General features: G+C 36.6%; 1 protein-coding gene across 6 annotated transcripts in view; it reads left to right on the top strand.

Annotated features, from left to right (window-relative positions):
* The window catches only part of NEK7 (NIMA related kinase 7), a 200,627-nt gene extending 179,203 nt beyond the window's left edge, over positions 1-21,424 (top strand). For 4 of the 6 annotated variants that reach the window (XM_020971723.2, XM_020971721.2, XM_020971725.2 and 1 more), the window contains one exon: positions 20,872-21,424. In XM_020971723.2, the coding sequence (XP_020827382.1) occupies positions 20,872-21,015 (144 nt within the window). In that variant the 3' untranslated portion in view covers positions 21,016-21,424. Of the gene's footprint in view, positions 1-427; positions 1,238-20,871 lie in introns of those variants that run through there. The other 2 variants (XM_020971722.2, XM_020971726.2) reach the window with 1 other exon arrangement.
* The last annotated feature ends 1,222 nt before the right edge of the window (positions 21,425-22,646 follow it).

The following is a 22,646-nucleotide window of genomic DNA, read 5'->3' as shown; positions in this document are numbered from 1 at the left end:
CTTAACCTTCATCTTATACAGGTATTTAGTCATATGTTCTAATAAATCTTGTATAGCTTTTAAACCGAATAAATGTTTTCAAATGTTCAATGTAGAGCACGATACTTGAAATTCTAAAGTTTGTAGTGATTGTGACATAAGGATCAACCTTCTTTGAGAAATACCTATTTTAGTAGTGGTATCTAGTCTGCATTTAGAAAAATATGTACTTTGCATGTTTACAAATTTTTATTGTATAAATGTAAAATGTCATTGAATGAAACTTTAGAATTTTATATACCTAATCAAATGTCTGTCCTTAGACATAGTGCTTTTTCAGAATAAAACTGTAAGTATACATAGTTTCTCACAATAAGCATCTCATCACTATAGTACTGGTGTCTAACGTTGTTTTGGTTTTAAGATTTTTTTTATCATTTTTTTCCAGTTACGACAGTTAGTAAATATGTGCATCAACCCAGATCCAGAGAAGCGACCAGATATAACCTATGTTTATGATGTAGCTAAACGGATGCACGCATGTACTGCAAGCAGCTAAGCACGTGGCAGATCATGAAGAATAGAACCAGAAAATGTTCAAGTATATTTGTGCAGATCATACCTCCCCTCTGTTGTCTGTATGCTAAGTATAGTTTTTCAGAGCTGACTGATATGCTTTGAATCCTTAACCAGTTTTCATATCAGTTTCATTTCGTACCAATTCAAATTTTCCCTTACCTACACAAAAATTATTCTGGGAATAAGGAAATTTTAATATTAGAATTGGAAAGTAAAAGAAATTTACAATTTGGAGTGGTTAAGTGTTTTCAAAACATTTTTTATTTTTCCTACTGATAAAATTGTGTTCAAATCCACATCAAGTGCCAAAATACTGATGGTGGAGCTTGGCACATGTCATATTAGATTTATTACCAAAATCTCTAAGCATGTGTTTCATCTATTGTTTCATCATTCATAGATAAACATGATTGTGAACTTCTAAATAATTGTGTAATTTTTAAAAGTTGGAGGTGTATGTTTTAGTTCTTAATGTTTTGCAGTTTTGAAATTAACTTCTGAATGTAGACAAAACTATTTGAACATTTGTAATGTCTCAGCTCATGCATTAAACATATAGCTCTGAAATGTGAAAGTTTTTGGGGAAAATGTGAGTTGGACACTGATGAGTTTATGTATATTCTTATCTTTTCGTTTCGTTAAAATGGCATAAATGAATCCATAAAAAAATGGTTAAGGATTTGTTTGGCTGGTGTGATATTCATTTTAAAATTTGCACGTTGCCCAAGGCTTCTGTGTGTTTTTATTGTTGTTTGTACATTTTAAAACTATTTCTTTGAATGACTTTGCAGTACTATATTTGAATTCCTTTATCAATTTAAATACATTTAATTCATAAACCCAATGACAAGATATAATTGTGCACTATAATGTAAGCATATGTTTTTATTCCTATATTTCGTGATGTGTAAGATCTGTCCCTTTCAGAAGTATTTTTTATATTCTGCAACAGTTGCTTTCTTATTTATATTTTTAAATTTTCATTTTATTCATTAATGTTTCAATTGTGCAGAGTACATGCTGATGATACCCTTTTTAAGTACATTCAGGTTACCAGTAATTTTCTTGAATTGAATAGAAAGTTTGGTATATGTTCTTTTACTTTTTAAGATATTGGTCACTGTGTATGTATAGGTGATTATTTTGTTTTGGTGGCGAGGAAGAAAGGACATGTTTTATAATGCACCTGTGGATGTTGATGCAAACAGCTTCACTTATTTGAATATTGAGATAGTGTTTTAGCATATGTTTAAAGCTATAAAAGTAGGTCATTACATCAACTCAGATTTTTGTGAGATCATCATTTTTGTTGAGAAGATTCAAGAGAAGTCCTGTGTTCTGTCCTTTACATGTGAAGATAACACACAATTAAAAGCTTCTTTTAGGTTAAAGAAATCTACAGAGTATAAAGCACCTGTAGTTAAGTACTGTTTTAGTATGTCTTTGATCTCATGTGCATTTGACAGTTATACCCAGTGCCTTGAGTAGAATTTTTGAGCCAAAAGAGAATGTTAAGTTTAGTCATCACAAAGAGATAATTCTACTATAAAACACTGGAGTAGATTGTATTGTTAACATGGAAGCTTCTCATGCAACAAGGAAATATACTAGAAGACAATCTTGCCCATCATTTTTAATATGCTTTGCCTTACAAATATGTGAAAATCTGAACCATACAGACAAGTTTTCAATCAATTTTTAAACTTCAAAATCCATAAAGTATTCATGATACAAAATGATTTTATCTTTCTAAAAGTAGTCTATGACATTTGGAGTTCTGACATATTAATTTTAATATGGAGAAAAAAAACTACTTGTCCTTTACCCTGAAACTAAATGTAATTTATTTCTTTTGCCCTGACTACACTTTTAAGCATCCATGGCAATGTATCTGCAGAATTATGAACTGAATCATTTGAGTTGACCATTGGTGTCATATTCATTTTAATGTTGCTGTAAAAGTGATTAAGGTGAAGTGTTCTCTTGTTGGAACAGGATGCTTTTCCCTTCCTGCAGTCTTTTAAAAACACACGGGTCTAAAATTCATGAGCTTAACTATCCATTGTGCCTTGTACAGAAAGAGTTGGCCATTCTTAATATATGTGTCTGCTAGCAGACCATATTGGGGAAGAAGATAATGCTCAAGGAAGACCCTTACCACACTTTATATATATTGAAGCTATGTGTTTCATAGATTGTATAATTATTTTGACTTATATGTGCATATTATTTTTCTGAAGAAACCACTGTGTTAAAAGTCAAATTTTAATTTTCAAAGGGATCATTTCCAAGAAATTATGAAGATGATTATGAGTTGGTTGACTTTCTAAACATGCCTACGAAATGTTCTCTTTATATTTCAGTTTATGATTAAACTGTTATATTGACTAAACTAATCAGTTAAATTGATTTCAGAAGCAATAAAATGAAAAGTACATCTGATTCTAACACTTAGATGTGGTAGGTTACCCAGAGAATAAAAATTTGATTTTCATATACAAAAGTTTACAAAGGGTGAATGAAGCATGCCCCTATTTAAATACAGTGCTCAGTAGTACGTGATGATTGTCAATTTGGTAAAAATTATTAAAAAACCATTTCATGAATGCCTTACCTTTCTAAGTAGTATCTATTACAAAACACCTTTCTAGTATCCATGTACTGTAGGTGTTGCCGTTAACATTTACCATGATATTTATTTTAACCAAAATGTTATTTGCATTAAATGTTTATTCTTTAAATGAATGTATTATGTTTATAACCTACAAATGTATAATTATTCTATGCCTCATTTCAGTAGTACTGTAACATTGACTTCTTTTGTGAAATACTTTTATTTTGTTAATGCTTTAAATACACATGCTAAAATGATTCTCTTAGTGGATTGAAGACTATATAATATCCTGATATAAATAAAAATATAAAAAATTGAGAGTAATATGGTAAGATTATAGTGATTACTATTCCAAGAGTCTTTCATCTTTTTTCTAAATAATGCCTAATACTCTTTTTTCACATTTACTTTGTCACATTGTTGAAACCTAAAATTCAATAATACACTTGTAACTGATAGCTAAGTGGGACCAAGTTCAGTCCTAGTTCACTAGGAGCAGACTCAGAGGTTATTTGTTTTCACTCCAGACTTAGACTTTCTCACCACATCCTTGCCTATTTAAATACAGAAGAGCTATGGCTTGTTAGAAAAATGCCTAGACCATGTTAGATTTTTAACTAACTGTACCACCCATCTGATCCTCTTCATATGGAAATGTTTTGAGTGTACTCCATCCCTTTCTAGTTACTTATTTTCAGTTTCTCTCTCAAATGAAAAGTGGGTTCTAGTACTAAGCCTTGGGGCCATAGAGCTTAGTAGCACATACTGCCTCTAATGTGCCATATAGGAGAGGAGAATTATGGCACCTTACTGCCATGATAATAGCATAGTAGTATGCATTATGTGTCCTAGCACACCTGATATTCAAATCTCTTTCTTGCAGAGGTTGGGAATTACTTCAGTCATTATTTCTAGCATTAGCGGATATGGGAAAAGGTTAAGGGGAATGGCAAGTAGTCACTGAAAAAAGTCTTTTGGGGAATGGCGTATGCAGAAATGACTGATGTCAAAACAATAAGGCCCAATAAAACTTATTTTAAAAATGAAATGTAATTTTAGTTATATGAATAAGGTAACCTCTCCAGATTGATTTTGATACTTTTACAAAATTTACAAAGTACTTTATGATAATTTTTCTTTAATTACTTTCATAACAAAATTAGCAATAATAGACATGCAGAAGTGGCACAAAATTCAAGGAGATATATGTGTGTGAGTGTATGATAACTAGAAAAGGAGATGGGTCAGTCAAGATGAGAAATGACAGACACCCCAAGAGATACACTTGTACTCTAGAGAGTGAAAGAAGGCCTTGAGAATGTTGGAAATACCCTCTTCGAAGGATCTATAAGAAAACAGAATAATTGCAAAGAATGCAAAGGCATGGGTGCGTAGGAAGCAGAAAGAGTGCCAAAGGGATAAAGTAATGGACCCATCAAATTTTAACTATCAGCTTAAAAGTTTACTTAGTTTAAGGTTCAATATAAAATTTAAATCGTACATGAAGTGACAGCTAGGGGGTATAGTAGGGCACTGACACTGTAGTAGTTCGTTCTCCCGTTGTTGTTTTGAATGTTCTATTGCAACAAAGGGGAAAATGTCAGCTTATGCAGTGATCGGTCTGACAATGTAGACAATATTCTGCCTTCCTATTCCCTGTCTTGTGTGAGTAGAAGCCAGGGTGGGGTATTATCTGTTCCCTGGAACCATTATTGGTTCTTCAGTTGCCCGATTCAACTTCATTTTGGCGATCTCAAAAATTATATTTGAATTGGAGCTACCAGGTTGTTAGAGGCTTTCAAGAAGTGGAAAGTTTCCTAGGATGGTAGTTTGGAACAAAAGTTTCTTCTAGGCCCACATATAGCTGTTGTTTGTCCTTTGCTTTCCAAGAGGACCAATGACATCAGGAAAGCGATGTCATGACTTGATTTAAATTTATACAAAGAAAGAAGTGGGAAGTAGTGAGGGAGAGTACATAGCAATTTCAGTGTTATTGTGTGGTGCTCAGCCACATACCTTGGAGTCTCAACACCTGTGTGCTGAAAATCAACATGCGTAAGAGAACCTCAGTCATTGTGTAGCTTTCTAACAGCAATATTTATTCCTAACAATGCTATGAGGTTGATGGTGCAAGTGTTATTATCTCCATTTTATAGGTGAGATAAAAGTCAGTGGTTAGATGGCTTTCCTTGATACACAGCTAAATAACCTGGTTTGTAACTCAGGTCTCCTCACTCAAGTCCCAGGTGCTTTCTGTTATGTCACATTGCCTTTCAGTGTGACTTTCTAAAGCATGACTAAGAGAAGCAAGATCTTTTTATCTTTTCAATCCCATGGAGGGCACATTGGTTATATACCCTTTAAATATGAAAGAAATATTTATATTTATTATTTTAAAATATTTATAGCCAACCTTCCAAATAAATAATTATGGAAATAAGTTATGTGAAAATGCACTGGCCCATGAAACAATAATGGTTATAGAGTACAGAAGAAAATAAGTAGCAACTTCTGCCCAAAGATTAATTTCCTTATTTACTTAGCCTATCAAAGTTTTTTATACCGCAGAGTACAGGGTTCATTTTTCTTTCATTTTGCTGAGAATGTGTTCATACTGAGATTTATTAGATAATACAGTGAGGATTCAGAGTAATTAAAAATTTTGTAGAAATGTGTCCAAACATAGGGTGAAATTCCTTTCATGGTATTTATAGAATACAATTTAGTTGCAATTATCTTTACTTTTGTTTGTTTTTCTCTTATCTGTCACAGTGAAGAATATATTTTGGACACAGAATTTTCCATGTTACACTGTTTAAAATAAACTAAATAGATAGCAAACCTTTTAAGTAAAAAATATTAACCAAGGTCTTCCTGACTGTAAGGCCAGTTCTCTATCATTATGCCACAGTCCCTTCACTGCATAAACCATAAGTTAGCTCATCTGAAAGAATAGACTTTGTAAAGTATGTGCTTTCTTTATAGAATCTTCTGCTGACTAGTTTGCTTCACTGTCTAAATCAAGTTGTTGGCTTATATACCAAGTTGATATTAGACTAATCTTGAATTGCCTATTGGTATTAGTTCAAGAGCTTTCTGCCCCATCTCTGGATTTAAAGTAGTTCATTGGTAGTGAACTTGCAAGATTTTTTTTTCACAAGTTAAGGTTAGAGAATTATGAGTTTTAAGCATTTTAAAGGTTTGCATAGATAGCATTTATCTCAATTGATTCTGCTAGCAGCCTCATGAGGTAAGTATAAGAGGTTTTACACCCCTCCCCCCAAAAAAAAAGATGAGCACTGCCCTAATTCTCCCAGTGGATTATGGTAGGATGCACAATTAATCAACTGCTCAAATATTTATTAGTTTGCCTACTATGTGCTTAACTTTTTGTTAAGTGCTGTAATGGATACAGAAGTATGAAAATTATAGGCCCCACCCTCATACATGTGAAATCAGTGATAAACTGTTTAGTACTAACTTCAATTTCATTAGGTATAGGGAGATGAGAAGGATCTGTGTGGACTTGAATGGTTAGAAAAGACATCACAGAGAAGGTACAATTTGAGTTGGACCTTGAAGGCTAGATTGAATTTATTTTTTTAATTCAATTTTATTTTTCAGTTCTGAATTCTCTCCCTCTTACTTTCCTGTTCTCCACCCATTGATGAAGTAAGAAAAAACCCAATGCAAATGTGTATAATCGAGCAAAATAAATTCCCCCATTAACTATGTTCCAATATATAAATGTGCGTATATAACATGCATACATACCATATGTGTGTATGCATTTATATATGTATAATTCAGTCTGCACTCTGAATCTGTCAGCTAATTCATCCAGAGGTGCATAACATGTTTCATCATGAGTTCATGAGTCATCTTCAATGGCAAATGATAATTGTGTTCAAAAGAGTTCCTAAGTTTTTCAAAGTTATTTGCCCTTACAATATTGCTATTATTGTAAATTGTTCTCCTGGTTATGCTCACTTCACTTTGCATCAGTACATACATATTATCCTAGATTTCTCTGAAAGCATCCCCTTTATCATTTATTATAGTACAATAGTATTCCATCGCATTCATTTATATATCATAACTTTTTCAGCCATTTCTCAATTGATGGGCCCCCTCTTGGTTTCCAATTTTTTGTCCCCATGATAGGTAGAATTTGTATAAATTGAATATAGCAGGAAAGGGATTTCAGACAAGGAAAATGAGATTGACAAAATCAGAGGTAGGAATGAGTATGAACAATGTGAGGCAATAGTATGATGGCCTTCATTTTCTGGTCAAAGCAAAGTGAGTGTTGAAATCTAGTTGGGAAGAAGGGGTGGATATTCAATAGGTAGAGTGGAGGTAAGTAGAGCCTTATTGTAGAGAACCTTGAAAGCCAGGAGGAAAAGTTTAGATGATCTAGTACTGGCAATATAGGTAATAGTTTTTTGGTCAGAGGATTGACATTAAGAATATGTTGTTTTGTGGTAGCTAGTTGGCACAGTGGATGGAGTACTGCCTCTGGATTCAGGAGGACCAGAGTTTAAATCTGGCCTCAGATACTTACTAGCTGTGTTACCCTGGGCAAGTCACTTAACCCCAATTGCCTCAAAAAAATAAAAGGAAAAATAAAAGGTGTTGTTTTAGGAAAACTAATATTGCACTATACAAAATGGATTGGAGAAGTGAGAGACTGAGAGTAGGGAGTCTCTACCCAGTTTTAGCTAGAAGGCTAGCATAGCAATTGAATCCAAGCAAGAAGTGGCAAGATGGTAGCAGTGAGAATAGAAAGTAAAGGGTGAATCCAGGACTCGTTTCAAAAGACTAAATAATCAGATTTGGTGATATTGCAGATAAGAACTAAAGGAAAAGTGGAAGAGGTCTTCTAGCTTTCTAGCTGGAGAAACTGGAAGAATGGGCATGAAATGTCATGAAAATGGGATGGTTGAGTAAGGGAACCAACATGAGAGCAAAGTTAGATTCAATATTAACCATGTTGAGTTTGAGGCAACTGACACCTTGGGAAAGTCACTGTTTACCTCTTTGGGTTGTAGTTTCTTCATCTGTAAAATTAAGGGTTTGGACTAAATGACCTCTGAGATCTCTTCCAGCTATAAATATATGATCCTATGAAGGAGGTGTGTTTTTGTGCATGTGTGAGAGAGAGAGAGAGAAAGGACTTACTTATTAAGTATTATGTGTCAGAGGTACAAATAAAGGTAGTCAGAGTGTCAGGACAGTCCCTATCCTTACAGTTTATATCCTAATGGAGGAAAACTACATATATATAAATTGAGTCAACCTGGTCACTTCGATACTTCCGTGGATCTGAGATCTCAATTTTGTCATTATTCTTTCCAATGGTATAGACCACAGCTTTTTCCGCAAACAGATCTTGTTCATTTCCTGCCCTATAGCATTTTTATACTCTGTAGGTCTCTGGATATTAGAGTACCAATGAGGTACAAACATTGTTCTTTTACTCTGCTTTACCCACTATAAATCTGTCACATGTCCTCATATGTGCTGTTCTTGCTGCTCAGTAATTCTTTTACTCTACACATTTTGCCTTCCTAAACTCCTTAAAATCCCACCCTCTCCCTCCACTTACAGCAACTGGTGTATCCTAGTTCACCGCAAAGATTGAGGCCATCTAATTGGTTCCATTGCCTTCTTCCATTTCTCAAAACTTCACAGTATGATCAGTCTCTATTTTCTCTTCCCTTTAAGTCATAAAAGAGATAACCCCACTCATTAAGTTTAACCCTTGACACAAGCCCTTCATTCCATTCCCTTAGTTTCTTCAAGACCTACCTCTAGCACTCATTTTTCCTCTCTTTCATTTGTCTTAACTCCATACCCACTTCTTCCTTTCTGTCTGCCTACAAACGTAGTCAGGTCTCCCTTATCCTGAAAACATTCTTTCCTCGATTCTTCTACTCCATTTAGCTATTGTCCCATTACTTTTCTACTATTCACTGGTAACTTTCTTGGAAAAGCTACATATACATGAGATTTATTTACATATGCATACACACACACACACACACACACACACACACGCGCGCGCGCGCGTGTGTGTGTGTGTGTGTGTGTGTGTATACTTCCTCACTGCTCAGACTTCTTACAATTGTGCTTCTGTCCCCCAATATGGTACTAGGAAATTTCCTTAGTGCCTTGGGCCTTCTTATCCTGGAACATCTCTCTGTCATGGTAGTCCCTTTGTGCCACTGGTGAATTCCTCCTGGGGCCTCCATTTTGGGGAGGGGCCCAGCCCAGCCCAGCCAACCTTCATTCTCCTTGTTCTGCTTCTGACTTTCTGGACTTCAATACCACATCCATGACCTTTACCTTTCCCCAGCTCCCTTTTCAGCTCCTTTCTGTATGTTTTCTCCTATTACAATGTAAGCTCCTTGAGGGAAGGGAAGTCTTTTTTGCTTTTATGTAAACTCAGTGATTAGCACAGTGGTTGGCACGTAGTAAGCTCTTAATAAATGCTTGCTGCCTTGCTTCACCTCTCAGGTGACCAGTGACCTCCGATTTCATAAATCCAATGACTTTTTTTTTTTTGGCTTTTCATCCTCCTTGACCTCTGTAACTTTTCATATTGTTGAATAATCTCTATTACTAGATACTGTCTCCTACCTTGGCTTCAAAAACACTTCAGTTTCATATTTCTTCTACTCTGTCACTTTCACTGGCTCGTATTCTTGACCCATGTATTCCCCAAGAGTATGTTCTAGGCCCTCTTTTCTTCTTTTTTGACACATTACTCATTTACTCCAGCAGCATGAATCTTTGCTTTCACATTGATTATTTAGAAATCATGGAAGCCAGGGGGGTGGGGGGAGCAGCTAGGCAGTGTGGTGGTAGAGCACCAGCCCTGGAGTTAGAAGGACCTAAGTTCAAATCCAGCCACAGACATATAGCACTCATTAGCCGTGTGACCCTGGGCAAGTCACTCAACCCCAATTGTCTCACTGAAAAAGTAAATAAATAAATAAATGAATCATGGAAGCAAACCTCAAAGCTGAAAATAATTTGCTGGGGCATATACATATGGAAGGCCCTGAATGTAGCTAGGTAGAAGATAGATGACTTTATGCTGGCCTTCATTTTGTTGTAGATGTCATTGTTCCAGTGTTTTTCTCCTTCTACTCATTTGCATGGGGATGACAAAGAGTTGAAGAATTGAGACATTTTTAGACCCTAAATTCTATAGCCCTTGGCAATTTATTGCCATATATGGATGATGACATGTAGTTTTTATATGAGAAATTCAACAGAGAGCCATGTAGAATCCCTAGTAATAAGCTAGAGAGAATGGAAATGTTTCTGAAAGGGTTCTCAATTACCAGAAAATGTTGCTCAAAAAATAAAATTAAGCCTTCTAATTTGCTAGAAGCAGTTTTCCTCTGTATTCCAAAGAGCTTGGTACTTAGAGCAAGGAATCTTTTGGAGAAGAAAGCTTGTCTTGGCTTAGGATCTGGAAAAAGCAACTTTCAAGATTGAAAAAAAAACTAGGAAAGGATTTTCTTTTGGAATTTTTTTTTCTGTATCCCAATGGTGAGATATATTAATCGCTTCTGCTTTCTAAAATAGCTAAAAAAAGGAAAGTGTTACAGCTTGAAATTTTAAAAGTATGGCATAGCCTACTCAGCTCCTTTGTGGAAGAGAGAGTATCTCAGCTAAGGACTCCAGTTGAAATTAGAAGCTAGAAGCAGAGAAGCCCAGAATCGTGTGGCCAGTGGAACAACAACCACTGGAGATGTGCAGAGACTGTATCTTGTAATATGAACAGGGAGACAGCCATGTGGGAGCAGCATGATACCATCTCCAGAAGACATCAGCAGCTCTGTCTGCTACACTGAAAATATAGCTATTTCCTCCCTATGTGCTCTTGGGCCATACATGCTTCTATAAGTATGCGCCTCTACACCTGCACCCTGGCCACCATATTCCCTATGTATGTGCCTCTCTATGAACAGTCCTATATATTTTCACTCTTCTTACTAATGATGTGTCCGTTTGTGGAAGACTTTGCCTAAGCTTATGAGGGAAAAAGTGTTTTATTAGTATTATTGCTACTATGCTGCCCCATTAAATGCCTTGGATTTGAATAATATTGTCTTCTGACCAACTAGGAAAGGCAATCACATCGGTGCTTTTCAACCTTTTCAACAAGATGCTCTTGTCTAAAGGACTGTTTCCAGCTGGGCTTGCTCAGGTGCTACATTTGTCTCTAGGCCTGATCTCTCTTCTTAGCTCCAGACCCCCAACTTTAGCTACCTACAGGATAGTTCCATCTTGATGCCCCAATGCTATGCCAAACTCAAAATGTCCAAAACAGACCTTATTACCTTTCTGCCTAAACTTAGTCCTCTTTCTGACTTTACAGTTTCTGTCTACTGCACAACCATTGACCCATCCTCTTGTGTTCATAACCTTGATATTATCTTTGACTCTTGCCTCTCATAGTTAATCAATTACCAAGCATCCATATTTTGTCTTTTGTAGCTATCCCCTCATCTTTAGTCCCATGCTCATCAACCTTGTGTAGAGACACATTACCATCCAACTAAGCTACTACGTTAATCTCCTATAAGACCTTCCTGTATCCACTCTGTCCTTCAATTCATCATTCATTCTACTTTCAGAATCATCTTTCTTATGCAGAAATCTGGTTATTCTATTCCTTTTATTAAAAAGCAAAAATTGTCAGTAAAAGTCAAACTTTTTAGACATTCAAGAACCTCCACAATCTAGCACTAGCCTACCTTTGCAGCCTTATTGATCTCCTCAATGTACTCCATCCTCCAGGCAAACCCCAAACACACACTGTAATCTCCTGCCCCCTTACCTTTGCTCATGCTTTAGCCTGTTTCTAAAATGTTATCTCTTCACCTCTTTTAGTTCCAATGTAATTCAAATGCTGCCTCCTACATGAAGCTTTCTTTGGTTCCCTTATACTGCCCATAGCACTTGTATAACATGATGAAAAAAGCTATACCTAGCATATTATCCTTATTATACTCCATCTATGAAGGCAAGGGACTAAATCTTACCTAGGCCTTGTATGTCCCCCAACAGCAAGCCAAGAGGGACTGGGCCTGTGTTTTCATTGATATTAGAAACTCCTGCTTGGGGAAATAATCTACCAATGCAGATCAGCACTTTCTCTGAAGCTCTAGAGCACTGAGAAGTTAAGGGATTGTCCAGGGTTACACATCTAGTACATGTCAGAGGTAAGGTGAACTGAGGTGTTCCTGGAGAACTGAGGCCAGTTCTCTGTTCACTACAGTCATAGGTATATAGCAAATGTTTGAATGAATGATGGGTTCAGGAGTTCATACAAAGGTACGAGGAGTAGTGTAATCTCTTCTAGGACCAGAGGGAGGAAGGAGAGAGCTCATGATGCTGGGAAGATGTTGCTTTGAGGAATGTTTTTGAGGAATACATTATAGATGACCTCATTTCTCTCAGTGAAGTGACCCTCCCCCCTCCACCACCATCCCGTCATCTGTTTTATCTATGAGGGTGGAAGAGTGGTTAGGAGAAAAGACAAGGAATAGCTTTGTGAGATTTAAAGCTAGAAGGAACCTTACAAATTATCCAGTTCACCCCTATGCTGTCATTTATAGATGAAGAAATTGAAACCCAGACAGAGGAAGCAGCTTGGCCAAAGCCACTAATAAGACAGAGATAGGATTCTGTCACTGACTCCAGATCTCATGCTCACTACATATGTCCCAATGCCACCTAAAGAAAAGGTTTGGAATAATTATTGTTGGGAATGAGATGGGAAGACCAGAGGGTTAGAACTTAAGCATTATTGAGAAGCAAAGAGTCCAGCTAAGGTTCTCTATCATAAAGGTGTACTGAATAGCATAAGCTTAATTCTGTGAAATTTTTTTTTTATAATGCTCAACATCTGTGGAATGGTTGTAGAGAACTCTATCCATAGAAACAAGGATTTAAGGGGTTCTAGGCCAATAAGAACAATTCAACATGGCAGATTAGGAAATTGAAACTAAGTCTGAAGATGAATGAACTCAAAGTTGGATTGATGAACTGGGAGACTGGGGATCAGCAAACAGACTGGGAATCACAGGAAGAGAAAATAAAAATTCTAGCATAATAAACAGTTTAAAGAATTTATTTCAGTGTTCTGGGTTTGGTAGTTGGTTCAGTTCAGAGATGATAGTGACTGAGATATGGCCATTCTGGTTTGTTGGCAAAGTAGAGTAGAGAAGACTATCAGTGGAGTTGAGAGATAGAGCTATTGTGTATACACATTGTCAGAGGAGATAAATAGAAATTTGTTGTTGTTGAGTTGTTTCAGTCATGTCCAACTCTTTGTGGCCCCCATTTGGGATTTACTTGGCCAAGATACTGGAGTGGTTTTGCCATTTCTTTCTCCACCTCATTTTACAGATGAGGAAACTGAGGCAAGTAGAGTTAAGTGACTTGCCCAGGGTCACACAGCTAGTGTCTGAGACTGGATTTGAACTCAAGTGTTTGTGATTCTGGGCCCTGTGCTCTACTCACTGCACCACCTAGTTGCCTTAGATAGAAATGAGGACAGTAATATTGATTTGAAGATGCGACTATAAAAGGGTTCAAGCAGGATGGTCTGAATCTTATTTGTAGAATAAGAAGTGAGATCATCTTCTGGAGGGATGCTGGTGGGATGAGAGGACTTAAGATTTCTGTGAATACATGCAAATGTTAATAAAAATGAAGAAAAACATGATCTTTGCATTCATATTCCTGATGCTTTAAATTAAATTATAAATATATTTCACCAATTTAATAAAAAGTGTTTTCAAGCTCTTCTGTGCTTCATATAAAGAAATGACTGAGTTTGAGTTAGCTGTGCACAAAAGCCTGACACATTTTTCATGTATTAAACATAGTTCATGTTTTTAAACAACTTTTTAGAAGATTTTCAGTTGTATTTGAATATAAGGATCAATTTATTTTCTTCATGGACATAAGTTCATTCCTATAGCTCTTAAGGAAAGAGCAATTGTTTTTATTTTAATTGTGTATTTTTATATATTGACTGCAAAAGTCTATGGAGGGGCACTAGGTGGTGCAGAAGATAGAGCTCTGGCCTTGAAGTCAGGAGGACATGAGTTCAAATCCAGTCTCAGACACATGACACTTACTAGCTGTGTGACCCAATTGCCTCACCAAAAAGAAAAAAGCAAAAAAAAAGTCTATGGATATTTATCAGGCCATTTCTTTCTTTCTTACTAACTGAAACTTTGGCAGTTATATCATGCTTTGGTTTAATCCAACTAATCAGCTAGGTAATATCATGCTTGATGGAAACAAAATACAGATGAGATTGGCAAATTTCTGGCAATAGAATGCATTTTGTGTATTCTCTTCCCTAGTTTTCTTAGGAAAGTTGACAGTTATTGGAGGTGCCAAACAGTGCCCTTTAACTTCTTATTACCCGGAATCATCTATTCTCATGCATCAAACATTCCCCCCAAGTTGCCCCATTGCATACACTAGTACTATTATTAGAGTTCTTATAACTCAAGCTTCATTATTTTCAACAGACTAAAAATTAATTCGCTCAACTAATATTTGTTATTTCAACATAATCTGTGAGCTGAGATCATGTTGCATGAATTTAAGTGAACTGTGACAATTAACCATCAGGGTTAAGTGACTTAATTAACAGGATTAAGTGACTTGCCCAGGGTCATGCTGCGGGATTTGAATGCCGGATGACTAATCTTCCTGACTTCAGGCCCAGCATTCTAGCCACTGAGATAGCAAATAGTAGCAGATCTCCAGACTGAACTCTATCCAATTAGTTTCCTCCTAAATGAGATTTGTCCACACTGAGAAAATTCAATTCAGCTAACATTTATTCAATGCTTAGGACTTAAGTCTTGATGGAGACAAGGGATAGACAATGCTGAAACACCAGGCACTTCAGGGAAGCCTAGATCCACATGAGGGAAAGGGGCCAGGGGAGTCATGATGATAAATAAGGGAGACAGGTACAGAAAGGAGCTCCCTCTCTGATTCAGAGAACGCTTTCTCCCCTCCACACTTCGGTTTATTTCTCTAGTTATTTTATTCTAATGCTGTCATTCTTTTGTTTTTAAATCTTCCTTTGACCAACCCATGTAAGAGTGTGCTGCATGAGTCCATCATATCCCCATTGATTAATTGTGTGTTTGTGACCTTCACCTGTGGTACCCAACTTTCAAGAAATATGGAATCTCTTCATCTTAGTCTTACTACCTTCTCTAGGTGCTTCTTTTTGAATACACAAGTGCAGAGCTTGCTTTCTTTTGTCCCTCAATGACTTTTAGACCAACTAGGGTCTCAAATGGATGATGTCTTGTTTCCCCCTTTCATTATATAGTATATCATGACTGTGTCCTCTTAAGCTTTTAAAATCTGTTTACTTTCCTTTAGTTTCTTTTATTCACTGATTTTCCTTTGCTAATACTATGGAAAACTCTAAGTTTTTTTTTTTTAAGGAATATAAAACATTTTAAAGCCCTTTTATATGTGTAGGATTATACTTAATTTTGCAGGGTAAACTATCCTTGAGTGCAGAACATTTCCCTTTGCTTTTCATTATCTCATTTTCCATTTTTTTCATTTCTCATAGTTGGTGAGTAGTCCTAGGCAATGATGACTAGAGTAGATTTTTGTCCTTTAATGGACATTTGCAATATTCTCCCTTTGACTTGAAAGTTCTAGAAAAATGCTAGAATTCCTCTATGATAGTGTACTATAGATTCTCTAGATCTGCATTTCTGGGATATATACATATATACACATATGTGTGAATATCTGTATCCCTGAATATAGATCCACCAGAAAGACACATGAGGGACATGCGTGTGTACACACATGTATATATACATATATGTATGTATATGAGAAAGAATATATGTATGTATGCATGCATGATGGGCAGCTAAGTGGTGCAGTGGATAGAGCATTGGACTTGGAATCAGGAAGACTCATCTTTATGAGTTCAAATTTTATTTCAGATACTTACTAGATTATGACCCTAGGTAAGTCACTTAGCCTTTAACCCTTTTTGCCTCAGTTCCTCATCTGTAAAATGAGCTGAAGAAGGAAATAGCAAACCACTCCAGTATCTTTGCCAAGAATGGGGTCATGAAGAGTCAGACATGACTGAAAGACAACAGAACAACAACCACAACAACAACAAAGTGTGTGTGTGTGTGTGTGTGTGTGTGTGTGTATGTATGTATGTATGTATTTTAAAGACAAGATATCCCTACCTTGCTTAGGCTGGAATTGTGGGAGCCATTTCATGGGCCATCTTCCACTACCAGTTAGCATGGGAGTTTTGACATACTCTGTTTAAGACATTAAACAGCTCACCTCTCCTTAGTCAACTCTAACTGTTCACCTCTACTAGCAGCGGCTCACCATATTAATGCCAAGTTTAGTATAGACACCATATCAGCGTATACTACAATACAGAACTCTTAAGCTGAAGAGGTCCATCAGCCCCAGCCTCACCAGTAGCTAGGATTACAGGCATGTGCCAGTACAGCTAGTAGTTTACATTCTTTTAGGCCATCCTGTAATATAATATTCTGGGGATTTGTTTCATCATGGTTTTCTGCAGTAAATCTTTGATTATTTTTCAGCTCCCTGTTTTTGAGTTCATTTATTTTTTGTAGATATATCTTCTGTTTTTGTAATTTTTCTGGGTTTGTTTTGGTTTGGTTTTGGCTTTTATCTAAGATTTGGTTTTATCTCCTCTGGTTTTTGACCTTTGGTTGTAGGTGACAGATTATCCTTCAGTGTTTTTCAGTAAGATCTTTAATTTTACTCCCTATCTTTATTCTGGGTCAGGCTTAAACTCGGCCAATTCAATGATTCAGCTCAAGGCTTAAAATACAATAAAAGCCAGTTTCATTAAACACACAAAAAATTAAACGAATAGAATTTCTAGTTTAAAATGATATAAAATACTGCTTCACTTTATTCACCGTGGCAATTGGCCATAATGGTCACCTACTATAGTCAGTAAATTCTAATAAAATTTCTTACACCAATTTCCCCCTTTATACTTCAGGTGGCAAGCAAAATGATTTCTATATCCCCTTAACAGAACATCCTAGTCTGCATCCTCAGAGACTCCATCCAGTATATAGGAAACTGTGAAGGTCTACCAAGGAGGAAAGGAGAGAATGAGGAGGCAGAGGGAAAGTGAAAGGAGGAAGGTAGTTCGAATGATAGTTCTTACTGTCCTTTATTATGTCTTCCAACTACTCTTGGAGGTCTTATGGCCCATTCATATTCTTTTGCATGCATTTGAGTTGTGTTTATTGCATTATCTTCCTCTGGAATTTTCCTGTGGCTTTCTCATACCATTTATTGTCTGACTTAGGAGGTTTAATTTGTCTTTTAATTACTTCAGTCTCTCTGCTGGAGATTTCTTTCCATTTCTTTCTTTCAGTTGTTTTAATTTTTCTTTTCATTTATCTGGTGCATTTTTAGTTATTCTAAGGTAATGAGGGAAGCTAGACTTATAAACAGCATCTCATTTCGTGTCCATGCTGCCAATACTTTAATTCTTTTGCTGAATTGCTCTGGCTATTCTTGTGTTCATTCCTCTCTGATTTCTAAATTGTCCTTTTCTTGTGCTATTGTAGCAGTCTTTCTTCTGAAAATTACTCTTTACCCCCCATTTAACAAATTTTTATTTTGAGACAATGTACCATAAGCACAGCATTGTTAGAGATACAAAGAATAAGACAGCGGCATTGCTCTCTGGAACCATGCCAGTTCTGAAGATTACTCTTAATTGCATTACCCCACATTATGTATTTACTGTAGTAGGGCCTCTTTTTGCTTACTCATTTCATGAGTCACTTCACTGTGCATTTTGGGTAAGGTTTTCCCTGTGAAAATTTTTCCTCTCTCTTTTGTTATTGTTCTTTTATTTTCTTTGGCACATTTCTTGCTATTTTGACATTATGAACGGCAGCTAAGTGGAAGAATGGATAGAGAGCTGAAACTGGAGTCAGGAAAACCTGAATTCGAATTAGACTTCAGATACTAACTAGCTGTATGACCCTAGGCAGCTCACTTAACCTTTGACTTGCTTCAGTTTCCTCATCTGTGAAATGGGGAGAATAATGGAAAATAATAGCCCCTATGTCCTATTTTTGTACTAATGAGACAGGTCTTTTGTTACTGAGCCATCTTGTTACAGATATCACAAAGGCATATTTAAGCAATTCACTTTTTTTCCTTTTAAGAAAGATTTATGTTCATCTCTTTGGAATTTCATCCCTCAGAGTTTCCTGCTTCTCCTAGAATAAGTTCCCCTATAAAGTGTCAGATCATTACATACTACCTATCTTTCCTCTGAACCCTTTGAAATCTACTTTCCTCAAATCAGGTATGTTACACATCAGGCTATACAGCCGTCTCCTCAATCATGAACTCTATGATGGGATGTTCATTTGAATAGAAAAGATCTGGTGTCATTTCTACATCAGCAGCCAGTTTTCTCCAGAGACAGAGACAGAGACAGACACAGAGGGAGAGAGAGAGAGAGAGACAGAGAGAGAGAGAGATCCAATAAATTTATAGAGTTCAAGTCCCTTGTCAATATATTGGCACATCTCCTGACAGGTATATTATATTTTCCTCAAATTCCTCACTTAATTTCTCCTCCTAGCTAGATGGTCTGTATTGTATTCTTTTGTAAAGTGTCCTTACAAAATTATTTCTTCTGTTTTCATCTTAGTTAATCCTCATGCAAATGCCTCCCCGCCATATTTTTTTTAAAAATCTCAATAACTCAGATTTCCTAATCTGAGAATATATTCTCCTACAATGCTAATCAATCTCTATTCCCTTTTCCTAGTCTTTTAATTTTTGATAAGGTCTCTCTCTTTCCACAACCATATGCACTCCTATCCTCACCCATCAAATTTCAGAGATACATCTGAGGTCAATTTTACTGCCTTGCATCTTTGACATCTCTAGTTCCACCTCCATCCTCTCCCTCCCCGATGCTACATAGAATTCTATGTGGACATCTGAGGCCACTGTTTTATTTCTGTCTCCCTCTCTGAGTATTGTCTCCTGCTAATTACCCCTTTCTGCTATCCTTCCTTCTGCATCCTATCTGTCACTTTCTGTGGAGGTAGGCTTATCAGATCAATGTAAGAAGTTTTCTCCTCCCCCTTCATTTTCAGTTTAAAGTCATCTTGTTTGGATTTATAAGACTTCAAGGATATCTTGTAACTGACTCTTATTAGGTGACTTGATCCCTTGCCAAGAGCTCATCATTCATATACTTTAAATCAAATCCAATTCTCAGATTCCATCTTCTTAGTTATCTATTCGCTTGTAAATTCTGTTGTTCCATTTCTATCTCCTACCTTCAATCAGTGGAAATAATGAAGTGGTTTTGATTTTTTTTTCACCTTTGATTTAGCTTTCTAGGTTTTTTCTTGGCACTGTGCCTGGCACATAGTGGGTCCTTAATTAAGTCTAGTTGACTGACTGACTAGTTGACTGATGGTATTGTTTCAATACATAAAAGTAGGTAATGAAAATTAGCTTTGGAATTTCTTGGGAGTCTCTTCATCATATCTTGAATTACATATCCTGGGATATCAGCAGAATTCTCTTTTCTTTTCTCTCAATGTGGAGATTGTCATCCCTATTTTACAGATAAAGAAACCGTCCTAGAGAGGTTAAGTGACTTGCCCAAGGTCACACAACCAGGTATTGGCAGGTCCAGGAATAGAATTCAAGTCTTCTGCCTTTCAGTCTTGTCTTCAATCCAGTGCTCTTCCTATTGTGCTTTTCATGGGGAAAACTACTTAGGGAAATAAAAAAGGCAATTATTAACTGCCTAAGAGAAAGAGAAGACTTAAGAAGGACTCAAGAATACAGTGAGAAAGTTTTAAAAAACAACAACAGGGGTCTAAAAGGGGAGTGAACCCAACAAATGTATTAGGCAGCAAAGATGGTGGTGACTGACACTGGCTGAACATCAACAGATGTCTCCTCCCACAGAGGTGGTCTATACCAGAATGTTCCACATGGACAGATAAAGTATGAGCTATCATTTAAACGGAGAAATTGGAATTGACAATTATTAATTACTCTCTTATGGTATGCTTGTGATGAACTGGGTCCTATTTTCCCCCAATTCCTCATTAAATTAGAGAAAAAGGACTGAGCTATAAGGTAGGATACCTGGATCTTGAGCAAGTCAATTAAGCTTTTCTGGGGCTGAGTTTCTTTATGAGAAAAATGCAGGGTTGGATTAGATGATGTCTAAGATTCACTTCAGTGTTGATATCCTATCATTCTTACAAAAAGCCTAAACTGAATGAGAAGGGCAAATATAGAGTAAATATGTTTGTATTTCACTGTATCTCTACATATAACAATGAAATAGAAATCATTTCTAAGTAAATATTATTTTGTGTTTTGGGGGACTCTTCTATAATAAATATTGATTGAATGAATAACCTCCATTTTAATAATCATAAAGACTATAATCAGAGAAACTAGTTGGAGGAAAAAATGAGATCAGTAAACTAACGGAAAAATTATTTGGAAAGGAAGTAGAAATGGGATTGTGGATACGTTAAAATCAAAAATTGGGGTCTTTTACCCACTAACTGAATTTTTCTGTTTTTCTGCAGCGTAAATACCTACTTGGTGGTGTTTCCTTGAAAGGCAAAGACATTGAAAGAAAGCTGGATTTGGAGTCACAGGATCTGAGTTCAAGTTCCAGTTTTGCCATTGACTACCTGTGTAATTCTGAACAAAGTCACTCTGCTTTTTGAGGTGTTGGTTTCTTAATCTTTAAAATGGGGAGTTGACCTAGGAGACCTTCAAAGTCTTTTCCAACTTTAAATCTATGGTACTATAATCCTGACTATTGACAGGGAAGGCTGTGACATGTATAGCTAATTCTTTTTAAACTATTATGGCTATTCATGAAAGATGGCATGGAGTAGTGGGTGGAGAGCTAGCCTTGAATCAAGGGAGACCTGGGGTGCAAAGCCTTCCTATAGCACTTACTAGCAATGTGATCCGATCCAAGCAAAGTCACTTAATCACTCAGTGCTCTAAGCCAGAGGTGTAAAACATGGTGGCCTCAAGGAGGCCTGCAATATCCCCAAGACATCCAGAACCAGACTAACATGTAATTCGAAAATATTTAACAAAACAAATAAAAATCCAATATCCAGAGGGCAATAATCCAATCTGTTTCTATAAGAGTGTAACCTTACTATTCTTATCAACTTTCTGATACTGTAAATGGCCAGGAAGGTGACAACCCTGAACCTAGCTGGAAGATTGTGATTACTGGGAGTTTCCTATGCCAATGAATTCATAAGTCCATAACTTTTGTTGTTGCTATTGTTGAGTTATTCAGTCATGTCTGACTCTTTGTGACCCAGTGGACCATACTGGAGTGGTTTGCCATTTCCATCTCTGGTGTAGTAAGACAAACAGAGATTAAATGATTTGCTGAGGGTCATACAACTAGTAAGTGTTTGAGGCAGGATTTAAACTCAGGTCTGACTCTAGGACCAGCACTCTACCCATCGAGTCACCTAGCTGTCACTTCCATAACCTTTGCCCAAGAATATTAAAACAGTTCCTTTTTGGTGCACCCTCTGGTTTATTACAAAGGTGCTCGTGTTCAGGACATGGAGACATCTGGTAGCCCACGCTGTATTACAGTGTATCTGCTTTGGAGCAAGGCTGGGTATGGAATAAAGAGGCAGTTGGCCATTTTAAAGGAATTATTGGGTGTAACAGTAATCTCTCATTAGATATTTAAAAGCTATCGGGAGGAATTGCATTAACTAGACTTTCAAGTGGCCTGCAGTGATCAATCAACTAAGATGGCTCTGTTAGTAAAGTATGAGTGACATTGTTCAGGATTCTTTGCTGAGCAATAGTGCTTTGTAGATTTGTCATCAGCAAATTTTGCACCTGGGACAAGAGAGGACAATTGAAGGTGGAATGTGACAGGGATATAGATAAGTGGGTAAACTACCCAGGGGGAAGAATCATACCCTGGGCCACAATGAGTTGTCTAAACTCCAGAAGGGTGGAGAATCCTACCCTAGATTATGCCTCCATTATGGGGTAGGACTGAGCAATACAGAAATGCACCCTTGTATGGTACTCTCTGAGCCCTGCAAGTTTCCCTGCCTTTGAGCAAAACTCCAAGTACCCTGGCCTATTTACAGATCTGGGATTTTGGACAGGATGAGCCTTGAATTGAATTTTTATAACAATCAGAAATTATATACTTAAAGGCCTCTGCTGTCTTCATTTCCCTTTATTTGCCAGCACACAAATAGATAAGAGAAATTAGAAGGAATTTAATCATAGCATGATAAATCCAGAGTTAGATCTGGCACCTGCATTTTCTCTTTAACTCACAATTGTGGGCTTG

Source organism: Phascolarctos cinereus, unplaced genomic scaffold (genome assembly GCF_003287225.1).
Source record: "Phascolarctos cinereus isolate Bilbo 61053 unplaced genomic scaffold, phaCin_HiC Scaffold_5;HRSCAF=322, whole genome shotgun sequence".
NCBI lineage: Eukaryota > Metazoa > Chordata > Mammalia > Diprotodontia > Phascolarctidae > Phascolarctos > Phascolarctos cinereus.
The sequence above is the reverse complement of the archived record's forward strand: the minus strand, read 5'-3'. Positions and strand labels throughout refer to the sequence as shown.